The sequence below is a fragment of the Microtus ochrogaster genome, chromosome 10 (assembly GCF_000317375.1).
Source record: "Microtus ochrogaster isolate Prairie Vole_2 chromosome 10, MicOch1.0, whole genome shotgun sequence".
NCBI lineage: Eukaryota > Metazoa > Chordata > Mammalia > Rodentia > Cricetidae > Microtus > Microtus ochrogaster.
Window position 1 is genome coordinate 44,331,045 of NC_022016.1, and position 13,087 is coordinate 44,344,131.

General features: G+C 53.3%; 1 protein-coding gene across 8 annotated transcripts in view; it reads left to right on the forward strand.

Moving 5' to 3' along the window:
* The window catches only part of Arhgef10l (Rho guanine nucleotide exchange factor 10 like), a 125,496-nt gene that overhangs the window by 84,045 nt on the left and 28,364 nt on the right, over nucleotides 1-13,087 (forward strand). For all 8 annotated transcript variants that reach the window (XM_026781945.1, XM_005352927.3, XM_026781946.1 and 5 more), the window contains 2 exons: nucleotides 5,992-6,113; nucleotides 12,290-12,376. In XM_026781945.1, the coding sequence (XP_026637746.1) occupies nucleotides 5,992-6,113; nucleotides 12,290-12,376 (209 nt within the window). The remainder of the gene's footprint in view (nucleotides 1-5,991; nucleotides 6,114-12,289; nucleotides 12,377-13,087) is intronic.

Consider the following 13,087-nt stretch of genomic DNA (forward strand, 5'->3'; position numbering starts at 1 on the left):
GTGTGTAGGGAACAGAACCATGTTAAAGATGTGGCACTCCTGTACCATATTTAATTTTCTTCTGCATACAGTGTGCCAGGATGGTAATCTGATGACTGAGAAGGGAGAGGGACGGGAGAGACTTTGATTTAACATTACACTGTGGTCCTGGGAAAGGCAGCCTTCTCCCTGAGCCCCAGTTTTCCCATCCATGACCAAACTAGATCTCTAAGGGCCCTTGCTCATTGTTTGTAGGGTCTCAGGTGTCCTAGTAGGTTCAGAAGGTGGCTAGGGACAGGTCTTACACATGTGACTTGGGGCCAGATGGCCTTATTAGGTTCATAGTCCAAGGCTTCTGGCTGGGTTGTTCTGCAAACTGTTTAGCTTCTAGCTTTGGGGGAATCAGAGAGTAGGGACCATGCAGGTGCTTTAGGTTTTGGAGAGAGCGCTTGGGGTGTGGTGGCAGCCCTGCATCTGGGAGCAGAACTGGGTCACAGTCTCTTCCCATGCTTCGTAGCTGTTAGCCTCCATTCATAAAGACTTGGTAGATGGTGCACAGAGAAGGCTCCAGAGAAGGAAGGGAAGGTTGGGGCTCTGCACCCCAGCTCTCAAGGCTCTATTCTTCTGGTCTTCATATTTCCAGGTCCCAGAGCCTCTCCCACTGCCAGCTCTCCAGAGAGGTTATGGGTGTGACAGGCCATACCCATGCCCACACTCACAGGAGCATCAGAGGTTTGGGCCAGGGGTCTGCATGCAACCTGGCAACCTCCCTGCCTCTCATTTCTGGTCTGATCTCTCAACCCCATTTTGGCAGCTACCCATCACTGATGCCTATCTCCTTCTGAGCATGGCCTGGGAAGCCTTGGACTGTGTCCTAAGCCTAATCTCCATCAACCCTGCAAACCACCCCAGGGCTGGGATCCCCAAGCCAGTGGTTCTCAACCTTCCTAACGCTGTGACCCCTTAATGCAGTTCTCATGTTATGGTGACCCCCGCCCCCGCAATCATAAAACCATTTTTTTTGTTGCTGGTTCGTAACTGTGGTTTTGCTACTGTTATGAACTGCAATGTAAATATCTGTGTTTTCTGATGGTCTTAGGTGACCCCTGGGAAAGGGTCCTTCAGCCCTCCCAAAAGGGTTCATGACCCACAGGTTGAGAACCGCTTTCCCAAGCTCTCTGGATATGGTGATCTTGTTCTTTGGGATGGGGGACAAGACCCTACATCGCAGCTGGGAAGTTGTGGCCTTCAGCTGGCTTCCCTGGATGGCATCGGCATCTCTCACAGTGGGTGGCTTTAGAAGAAGGACTCCCGACTTGGCCACTGTGGCCGTGACTAATTAGGGACCTGTGACAGGGTCTTAAAGACGGCTGTGGTTCTGGAAACTTTGAGAGCAGTGGGTCCACGGTGGTGAAGACCTCACCCTGGAAGCTGAGCATGGAGCAGGCTAGAGGTGGCTCAGCCCCTCACCGTAGTGTTCAAAGGAAGGACGGTGACTAGAAATGGCCACCATTTCTCCAGGGCCTGGTATATCCTAGGCCTCGTATGTATTCTTTCTAGGCTCCCCAGCAACTCCAGATGACTGGGATTCTGTCCCTATTTCTAGACGTGTCAACAGGTTCAGTGTCACGCAGTGAGTTGACGGCTGGGTTAGGTTGTGCCTAGGGTGCTTCTAGCAGACTGGAGGAGATGGTTCCCGGGGGAGGGGGGCTGGGGCTTTCAGCCCACAGTGGCTCCTGAGCTCCAGGAGCGCTGACAAACACAGCCCTAAATAAACCTCTGTTTAACATCAGCTGGAATCACGGCTGTGCCGTTGGTGCCTCTCCTGAATGTCACTTTACCCCAAGTGGGCTTTCAGTGTTCAGTGGCCACAGCCGCTCTGGTTTGTGACACGAACAATGGCGGTGGCAGATGGGGAACCTCGACTCCATTTTCTTTTAACGCTCCCAGTGGCACGCAAGAAAGGCGCCATCTGGAAGGAGAAGGTCAGATTCTTAAAAATATATATGGTAATAAATCGCCAAGGCCTGATGGGCTGTGGGTGTGTAGGGGAAAGGAGGGAGGGAGGGAGGAGCTGGGGTGAGGTGTGGGGGTGGGGGCCATGCGTTCACCTGTCTGACTGCCGGGTTTGTGAGTGCCACGGATCTCCTGCCCAGCAGGGGAGGGTCTGGTTGTGAGTTCCCCGAGGGTGGGGACAGCATCTCCAATTGTGTCCTGCTTATTTACCATTGGGCCTTAACTGAGAGGCGACAGGGCAGCCCGTTTCCCATGGTGGCCTGGGCAAGCTGTGTGGCATGCCCCGTGGCATAGATTCTTCATTTCAGCTTCCCCAACATAGAGGGGATGGAGGTCCTCAGAGGGAGGATGCAAGGATGGAGAGCATTTTGGTGTGTATTGTCCTGGAGTCGTCCTATGTCTGGTGGGTATCTCACACTCTGGCTTTTCCACTCCCTCTTTCCGTGGCAAGGCTAGGTTTTGTGGGGCAGTTTCCAGGGTCTGGAGGGTTAAGGGCCTCTTCTGGGCCCATTAGGAAACACAGTCAATGCTGTGCCCTTCATTCTGGGGAGGGACCCTCAGGGTAACCAGCCAGCCTTTGTGTGTTAAAGGAAGCGTCCAGATTTTTAAGGCATGGTCACCCCTGTGTTTTACTCCAACTCCTCTGGCCCAGCTGGGCTTTGGACTGGGCCACTCTCAGGGGTGGTTCCTCCTTGTACACATAAGCCGAGCATCGTTTCTTTCACAAAAGGGAGTCATATTGACGGGATATGTTAGACACCCATGCAAAATCAGGCTCCAGGAGAAATGTTATGTTCAGGTTGCCTCTGGTTATTGGCGTGTGGTCCCTAGAAAGGCTGGTTCTGTGTGCGTGGTTGTGTAGGAAGGGCGTGGAGGGAAAGTTTTGGCCCTCATCGGTATTGATGTTACAGAGAACCTCCCGCCCCCACATGCATACACTTGCACACATGGGCGTACACACAGGCTCACAAGCAGTTGCACACACAGGAATAGAGAAGTCCGTGGAAGAGCAGAGCTAACCCTGCTCCTTCAGTTACAATGGATTGTGCTTCCTGTATTCATCTTGAGTTGAAAACGTCTGAAGGGGAAGCTGCATTTAACCTCTGACCTCCCACACATCGCAGTTTAGCACAGTTGACCTTTGACATGGTCAGGTCATTTCCATTAGCCCTGGGTTGGGCAGAAACACAGGAAACAAAGCCTATTTCTTAATCAAGTGTGTGTGCCTCGTGTATATAAATAGGTGAGATGCGGCTTGGCTGTGGAACGCTTGTTCTAGCACGCCTGATGGACACACACACACACACACACACACACACACACACACACACACACACTGACGGATGTTGGGAAATGTGATAAGATCCCAAAAGGCAACATCCAGAGAGATGGTGCCTCCTAGCGTCCATCCAGGGAAAGATCAAAGCTCCAAATCGCAGACTGTTGTCTGCTTTCCCACCCTCGCGAAGTGGACGGTCCTAACTTGAGTTGTTCCAGCCTGGAGACAGTTGCAGCCGTAGAGGGATGTGACAGCTGTGACAGAGGCTGGGACTCTGTTGAGAAGGAAGGGTGGAGGCAGAGTTAGTGGGGTCGAGGGGCAGTGCTCCACTCCAAGGGACATCCAGAGCTCTGTGCTGAAATTGCTGACCACTGTGGAGCCTGGGGACTGGGAGACGAGGCTGGGAGGGAGGGACGATCCTTGGGCTCTTCCTGTAGAGTCTGGGCCTGCCTCCAAGCAGACCAGGACTCCTCTGGCATTTTCAAACAGAGAGCAGTGGGGTGCACTGTGGAGCTGCTATGGGCTGGCCTTGGAGGCTCGGTGGGGGGCAGCTCACGCATCCAAAGCAGGGGCAGCGTGGGCCTGGTCCTTGATTCCTGTTTGCCACCAAGGAGGGGTGTGGGACTTAGGGAGGCTGCTGTCATGATCCCAGAACCATAGGTGCCCTCACATGGGCATCTCTAGGGGCAGAGCTAGCATTGCAGGGTCAATAGGCCTCTGTGACAGCAGCACTGGGACTCTGGTTCTTGCAGGTTTAGTACAAAGAGCACAGCTATAGAACATAGGAGAGCCAAGTCCCCATGTGGGTGCTGCTGCCTGCCACGTTCAAGACCTAGATTTGCTTCTCAGTCCCTGTGTGCCAGTGTTACCTATAGGGCGGTGACCACTGTATCCACATTTTGTTGCCATGAACACTGGCCAGGTGGACCCATAGCCCATCGTATTAGTGCCTTTTCTCATCGCTTTGACACAGACAAGGAAGAAAGGAAGGTTCCGCCCCCCCCCCCCCGACTTATTTTCCTTCTCATAGTTTGAGGGATGCATACATTCAATCATGGCAGGGAGGGAAGGGATGGCAGCAAGCGGGAGCCTGAGGCAGCCGGTCGTGTGGCATTCACAGTCTCATCCACGGTGGGGTAGGCACGGTGGCATGAGTGGGAGGTGGCCGGTTACATGACATCCGCCGTCACATCCATGGTGGGGTAGGCACACAGCAGGAGCCTGAGGCTGCCACTCACATTAATCCCCAGTCAGGAAGCAGAGAGAGATGGATGCTGGTGCTCAGCTCACTTCCTCCATTTTATTCGGTCCGGGACCCCAGCCCAGGGAATAGTGCCGCCCACATTCAACATGGATCTTCCCACCTCAGCTAAGACAGAAACTCCCTGCGTGCCCAAGGGGTTGTCTCCATGGTGAATCTAGGAGCCTGCTAAGTTGGCATTCAGCGTCAACCATCACACCTTGGTACTCACCGACATGGGCACGCATACCCTGTGGGGGGGTGTCCCTGTCACACTGGGTTGGCTGTCCCAGGCTTGTGTAGAAGAGAGGAAGGCTCCTTAGTCACAGAATTCCTGGGGTGGACCTTAGTTTGTTCACCCCCGCTTCTTCTCACTCATGTGTGAGTTCAGATGAGCGTGAAGGCACCACGGGAAATGAGTCCTCAGAGGGGGCTGGCGTAGCCAGAGTGGTCAGAAAGGGCTCCTCAGAGGAGGCTACCCGTGAGGAGAGCCCCGGCTGCCCTCCTCACCATCAAGTGCAAAAGCTGGGATAGATTTGCCTCCCATTTCTTTAATGTTAAGCCCAAGGCATCTGACTCAGTTCTGGTAAACAAGGGACTTTTCATGTCTTGTTCCAACACAGCGTGGAGCCATGGTTATCAACCCCACTCTCCCGTATAGACAGGCTGCACATGGTTCAGGCCTGGACCTCACTATGTAGCTGGGGATGACGTTGAATGTTTGATCCTCCTGCATCTATTTCTGAGGACTGGACTGTGGGTGTGTGGCCACCGCACCTGGTTCATTCCTTACTGGGGATGGAACCCAGGGCCTCTTGCATGCTGTGTGAATGCTCCACCAACTGAGCCACATCTAAAGCCTCACAGTTTCTCTCTCTCTCTTTCTCTCTTCTCCTTTCCTTTCTTTTATGTGTGATGCATGTGTATATATGACTGAACTCATCTGCGTAGGCACATGTGAAGGCCCGAAGCTGAGATTGTATGCCTTTCCTCTGTCGCTCTTCACCTTGACTCTTGAAGCAAGGTCTCTATTTGAATTTGAATCACAATTATTTATTTATTTGCTTATTTATTCATTATTTCATTCATTTATTCATTCATTCATTTGTTGGCTAGACTCGATGGTCATGGAGCCCCTAAGATCTATCTGTCTGTCTCTACCCGCTGTCCTGGGGTTTCGGGTACTCCTGCCCACCAGCAGAGGAATTGAGGCTCAAGGGGTTGGGGTGTCCTCACAGGTTGCTCAAGAGTAGTGTCAGGCTGGGATTCTGTTCTTGGGTGTCCCAGATCCTTGCCTGTGGACCAGAGCCAACTCCATAGACTGAGACCAACAGGCATGTGGGGTTGGGCACTGATCAGGGCAGTGAGGTCACCTTGGGACCCGGCCTGCTGTGGTGACACTCAGGGTTGAGGGTCAGTTCCTGCCTGCTGGGGCTCACACTCACTAGCTCTGCCCACCCCCTTCCTCTCCCTGCAGGGGAGGAGAACCAGCCAGGATGGCTGTGTCCTGATGAGGACAGGAAAAGCAAAGCCCCATTCTGGTGCCCCATCCTGGCCTGCTGCGTCCCCGCCTTCTCCTCCCGGGCCCTCAGCCTGCAGGTGAGTGGACCTGGCACATGGTAACTGTGGTGGCCCTGCCTAGCCTGGGAGAACCAGTGCCCAGGTAGCGTCCGCTGCAGCTGGAGAGGTCCAGCATCTCAGTCCAGCTGAGTGACCCAGGGGGCTAAGCCTTTTTTTGCTGTTTAGTGAGTCAGCGTTCCCACCAGGAGAAAGGGTGTTTGTGAAAGACCAGCACGGGTCATAGGGTGGAAAATTCCATTATTTTATGATAGCGAATGCCAGCAACCTCATCTGTTGAAGGCCTGACTCGGGACTGTGCCCGAGATGATGCCACCAGGCCGGTGCTGACTTTGGTGGTTGACCACCCTTATCCTGGGATGCTCCGTGGTCATCACGCCCTTCACTTGCCCACGACACTCTTCTTGTGTTTAGCTGCACTTCTTGCGATAGTGACTAGGACAGAATTCCACAGGAGATAGAAGCCCAGACAGGCCTTCCAGAATGACAGCCAGTAGAGGTGTCGGTCCGATATGATGACAGTCTTCGTGGTATTAACCACCAGGAAGCTCGCCCCACCCCATCCGTCACTTGTCCCTTATGTCCTGGCAGAGCCCACCCCTCCATCTGGAGCATCTCCCAAGCAGCTGAGGACCCTGAGCTCTGGGACGGGCGAGCGAGCGTGGGACCCAGCACAGATAAATAGTCGCAGGAGCCGTGCGGGCTGGGCTGTAGACTGGGGCTCTAAGAGCTGAAAGAGCACCCATGCGATGTAAGTTCATCGTTCATTCCTTTATTCATCTGTCCGTTCGCAGGTCATCTCTGTATGCTAGAGCTGGGAGTGCACTGGTGACCAGGACGTACGAGGTTCCCACCTCATGCAGCCTTCCGTCTAGGGGACAAAGACAGGCAGGACCTCAGCACCCAGGAGGGAGTCGAAGGGAACTAGAGAGCATAGAGCAGAGATACAGCAGGCTTGGAAGTGGGGACCGCACGGTTAGTGGGTGCAGAGAGGGCCCCTTGGAGGAGGTGGCATTAAACAGAAAGCCACATAGCAAGAAGGACAGAGACCCCAGAGGGCTCAGGGGATCCATATTCTAAGTAGTCACATCAGTATGGAGCAGGCCAATCAAAAGGGGCCGGCAGGAAGCAGGATGGAGCTTGGATTAGTTGTCTCTTAAAGGAGCCATCTTCTAGACCTGTTACAGTGACCATTAAGTTTCAATGTGAGTTCTGGAGGGGACCTTGAGACTATTGCTAAGGGTGATGAGGTCTGTCTCTGGGCGAGGGAGACCATGGCAGCCTTGGAGGGTTTTGTTCTGGGAGCCCTGATGGATCCAGGCAATGGTGGCATCTGGATCTCGATTTGAGTTCTTGGAGGTGGGGGCTATGTGGACAGAAGAAGAGGCTGAAAGCTCAGAGTGGGGGGCGAGGGGAGGGGGTGTGGGGGGCAGGGCGAGTGTGTGTGCCAGAGGTGGAGTCAGGTGGGGACCTGGAGACCAGGACCAAGGAAAAGTAAGAAAGGCTCTCACTTCTGCTACAGAGTGAGGCTGCACCCAGTCTCTGATCAGGATAAAGAATGAAGCCATGTACTACTTAAAGTTTATTTATCTTTTGGAGATTTATTTATTTTTATTTTATATATATGGGTTTTTTGCTGGCACATATGTGTGTGCACCACATGTATGCAATACCCACAGAGACAAGAAGAGGGCATCAGTTGCCCCGGAACTGAAGTTACAGAGGTTTGTGAGCTGCCATGTGGGTGCTGGGAATTGAACCTAGGCCTCTGGAAGAGTAGCCAGTGCTCTTAACTGCTGAGCCATCTCTGTAGTCTCCCATGTAATACTTTTATTTTATTTTTTTGAGACAGTTTTTCTCTGTGTAGTTCTGACTGTCCTGGATCTCACTTTGTAGACCAGGCTGGCCCTGAACTTAGAGATCTGCCTGCCTCCTGAGTGATGGGATTAAAGGCATGTGCTACCACTGCTCAGCTTTCCTGTGTATTACTTAAAAAAAAATTATCCTTCAGAGTATGGCCTGAACGTGCCTTGTATTTTAGGGAAATAATGAAGGACTGGGAGTTACCGTGGGCTTCGGTGTGGAAGACAGAATCCGTGGAGAGGAGGCTGCTGGGGTCTGTCCTTGTTACTTACACAAGGCTAGCCCTGGAGTGTAGCTTCTGCAGTGGGGTCTGGAGTCTTCTCTCTCCCGTAGGGTCTTAGGGTTTCCTGATACACAGGCCACACCCGAGTAAGCCCTCACAGGTCAGACACTGATGGAGTCTCTAAGTAGGCTTGTTTCCGGAAAGAACTGGTACCTGATGGGAACTATCTGCCATCTTGAACCTGGGAGGATGAGCGAAGGCCTGTGTATCTCTTCACTTGGAGCTGTTAGGGTTCCAGAACATGTGGGCGGGCAGAGTGCTCAGCCCATGCTTGGTGTTCCCGCAAAGCCCCCATGTCAGCTGAGAGAGCCCTACATGAATCTATGTGGGTAACGGGCCCAGAGGAAGGGGATCCTGGGGGACCCGCCAGAGCCTGTCTGGCCGTATTCTCTGGGCACGTCTAGCCCGCCTCCTACCTAACTCAGACAGCTGTGCCCCGTCAGCTTGGTGCTGGCAGCTGGATGAATCAGAGCGGAGGCTGCCAGCCTTGCCCAATTACCATGGGACCAGATGTGCATGTGGGCAGGTGCCCAGGCTCCTCTCCGCTCATGCAGGCTCTCAGGTGGCCACATGAGTTGGCAGCCAGCCTGTTTCTCCCCTGGGAAGGCTAAAGTTGGGCAACGGAATTGTTGGCCCTGCCTCTTTCCTGGGCAGACAAGACCCTGGCCTTTAGCTGTTAAGTGAAGTGTGCGTTGGACTCTATCCTTGCTGGGGGTTGAGGAGCAATGCTCTTCTTGGAGGTGATAGCCAGCTGTGCCCATGCTGAGCCATGCCAGTCCTCTGGTTGGCAGGGGAACTGGCTGTGGGAGAATGTTAGAGGAGGCTGCTTGGGTGTTTCCCTGCTCTCGTTGTGCCCAGCCTGGAATGACCCAGTCATGTGATACTAGAAAGCTATTGTAGCTACTACTATACAGCCCCATCTTCAGTAGCAGCTGGAGAGGCCATGGAGGCCCCTGGCTGGGTCACAGTGAGGATTAAGGATCTTGAGAGATGGCCTAGTGGTGAATGCTTACCATGCAGACATGAATTCGATCCCTAGCATTCCTGTAAAAAAGATGGGCCTGTAGTGTGGGCCTGTGTAGTGTGGGCTAGCATGGGGAGGCAGAGATGGGTGGGGCTCCAGGCACTGTGAGATACTCTGTCTCAAAAAATCAGGTGGAAGGTGGTTGAGGACCAGTGTTGACCTCTGATCCTTATGCACACGTGCACACAATGCACATGCATGTATGTGCATCGTGACACATTTGTGTCCGATGCACTCAGGCCTCAAGGAACAGAAGTAAACATCTCAGGACATTTTTACCCCAGGAAAAGGCCTCTGGGTCTCCTGGGATTTCCCAAAGGCTTGACCACTGGGATGTTTGAGGAATCTCCTTGGACTCTTGGCTCCATTTCAAAGTAGGGGGCCTGTATTGGAGGGGCAGCAGGAGGTCGGGGAGGACATGCCACAAACAAGGTCAGTCTCAAGGCCTGCCTGGGCACAGGCTTGAGAGGGTGGAGCTTGTGTATTCTGAGATTCTTTAATTTTTAACAATTACGTGTATTTATGTATTTATTTGTGGGGGGCTTGCCGTGGTGCACATGGGGGTCAGAGGACAATTTGTGTCAGTTTTACACTTCCACCATGGGAGTTCGGGACATTGAGCTCAGGTCGTGAGACTGGGTGGCAAGCCCCTTTACATGCTGAGTCATCTCTTGGGCTCTCTGAAATGCTTTGAGACTCCAGGCCCTTGTGGAACTGGGGTTATAGCCTGACCCCACTGGGATCTGTAGTCAGACAGCTTGTTTCTTGGCTTCCCCACTCACCCAGAAGTCTCTGTTCTGATGGCCACAAACTCAGTTGTTCAGAACTGCTACAGGCTGTTTGCTATGGCTATGACTAAACACTTGAGTTTGGATATTATATAAAGAAAAGAGGTTTATTTGGCTCACAGCTTTGGAAGCTGGACATCAGACAGCCCCAATCCATTCAGGGTGATGGGGGTGATCACATGATCACACATGAAGACCATCATTTGGTGAGATTGGAAGCCGGAAGGCTCAGCATCAGGCTGGTTCATTTGGTAATGGCCCACTCTCAGGGAAACTGGGGTCCCATGAGAACATTAATCTCTTCTAGGGTGATCCATCCTTAGCCTAATCACCTCCCTGTGTCCCACCTCCTGAAAGTCTCACTACCTTAACACAGCCCCCATGGGGACTAGGCTTCCAGCACACAGATCTTTGGGGAACACACTCAAACTGTATCTGTGGCACAGAAGTTGGGAGCCCTAAGGACCACTGGCTGTGTAGTTGCTCAGCTGTGGCACATGCAAAACACTGGAGAATTCTACGTAGGCTTCAAAAACCACAGGGCTGCTGGGTGCCAGGTGCCCGGGCCTGTGCTCCATACTGTTTAGCTGTCCTCTTCAGGCCTAAGACCTTCCAGGGAGATGCTAGGCCCCACTTACAGGAAGTTGATGTGTAAGCAGGATTGGTGCCATGCTGGCTCAATGCAGAGCCCACATCCACTCACCAGCTAGTACCCTGCCTCTTCGTGCACCTGGCTTTCCAGATGTCAGCTTCCTGTCAGGTGCAAAAATGGGGTCTGGACACTGGTCCTCCCTCCCCCAAGACTGTGCAACAGTTCTGGCTGTTCTAGAACTTGTTTTGTAGACCAGGCTGGCCTCGAAATCACAGAGATCTGCCTGTCTCTCTGGCTCCCGAGTGCTAGGATTAAAGGCGTGAGCCACCGCCCGGCTAAAGACACAAGGAACCTTGTAGTTGTTACACCATCTCTGGCCCATTTCTGCCAATCAGCTGACATTAGGGCCTATGGGAATTGCCATGGAGACGCCCGAGTCCTGGCTTTGATGCTGCTTTCCTCCTCTGAGATGACAGGAATGGCAGCCTGGAAGAAAGGTGGGGCCCTTCCACCAGCATAGCCATGGAGGCAGACGTTCTGGAGGCTTCTCTCTCAGTGTGTGGGCCCTGGATGCCCAGTTGGGAAGAAGTGGAACCCCATAGTCCCCGAGGTCTCTGGCCTGGTGCTTTCAGGTAGAACTTCAGTGAGAGTAGAGAAAGCACCAACCAGGAACGGGAAGTCTGGGTTTAGCCCCGCCTCTGCCCCTAATGTGCTGTGCAACCTCGACACAGCCATGTCTCCTCTCTGAGTCTCAGTCTGGCTAACTGCCTCACGAGGAGGGTGTCGGGCAACTTTTGGCCCTTTTGCCCATGACTGTTAGAAATCCTGGCAAATGTTTCAGCAGAGGAGGACCAGCAGGTTCTTCACCAGCAGAGGGCAGCAGTTGCCTGGGAAAAGTCAAGTGTCTCTCTCTGACTCTTGCGGCAGCACCTCCCAGCTGTCTCCCCTGCCCCCCGCCCTTATAACACTGTACTGTCCAGAGAGACAGGCTGTCCGGGTTGGTACCTGAAGCAGAGCTCTGAGGGGCCACCTAGTCAGGAGCTGGAAGCAACCGATGCAGGAGGCAGTGTAAGCCGTGAGCAGCTCTCACTGGCAACTGGCTGCCAGTCAAGTCCCAGTTTCCGTGTTTCCCTTACTGGCCCCACCCAGTCCCCTGTCCCAGGGCGTCCTTCTGTAGAGGGGTACTGATGTAGAGCCCCCTTACCTGGTTTCCACCTCCTCACAGCTCTCTGGAGGCATGCGGGAGGCCATTGGGGTGCAGGAGCAAGCGGGACCACTTACTTCCTCTGTGACCTAGCTCTGGCACTTGCCCTCTGTGGGCTTCGTCTTCTCTATCTACAAAATAAAGTGCTTGGATGGAGGCGGAGGGCTTAGCGGTCATCAACAAGCCTTATCTAGGAGCTGCCTGGTTGTAGAGACTATGGGCGGATATAGGCATCAGTCAGGCCTTCTCTGGACAGAAGGTTCTAGAAGAGTGATGATCAAATACAAAGCACGGGAAACTATGTATGTGGCATGTGTCACTTTCTTGGCCCCCATCCTCAGGGATTCTCATGGGGGAGCGATGGGTTCAGAAGTCTGTGAAATAAATATTGGCGTTTTGGCAGCTCATTGATTGACCTACGTTTACTGTTTCTGTCTCTACAGCTCGGGGGTCTGGTCCACAGTCCTGTCAACTGTCCCCTGCTGGGCTTCTCAGCTGTCAGCACTTCCCTTCCACAGGGCTACCTCTGGGTAAGTAGTCCTTCGCCTAGCTAGGACAGGGTGGCCGTCTGTCCTCACAATGGGGACAGAAAGGGTGACAAGAAGGGGTCTAAGAAAGTCACCCACCTGTCTAGCAGCTCTGTCAAAGGCTTCCTAGGAACTTCGGGGCTTGGTGGTGGGGTTGGTGGTGGAACCTTATCCAGGGTGACCGCACCCGGGGCCAGGGAGGTGTTGGCAAGGGCCCAGACTTCTCGGAGAGAGATAAGAGTAAGCTATGCAGAGGCCCAGATTACAGGAGGCCCAGGTCAGAAGAGGCCCAGGTCATAGAAGGGCTGGGTCTCCAGCCCCACCCAGAGCTTAGGCATCAGCACTGGCTCTTCCTCATCTCAATGGAGCTTCTAGCCACCTTCTCTGCTTCCGGGGTTCTCAGCAAAGCTCTGTCTTTTTAAAAATGAGGGCCCCCATGCTCCTTGGGTTGCTGTTTGTGTCCTATATGCAGGATTCTGGCTTCCCTGCCCCTCGCCACCCTCTAGCACATGTTCCTGCTTGTCCCTGGGAATTCGTGCAGCAGAACCTTGGCTTACCCTTTAGACTGCAGTACAAATGTTGATATTTTCCTTCACTGTTTCCCAATTATCATCTAGCACCTGGTGAATCTATTCATCTATGCATGAATGCATCTACTTACCCTGTGGATCCTTCATCTGTTCATTAATCCATCCATTTGTGCATCCATCTGTC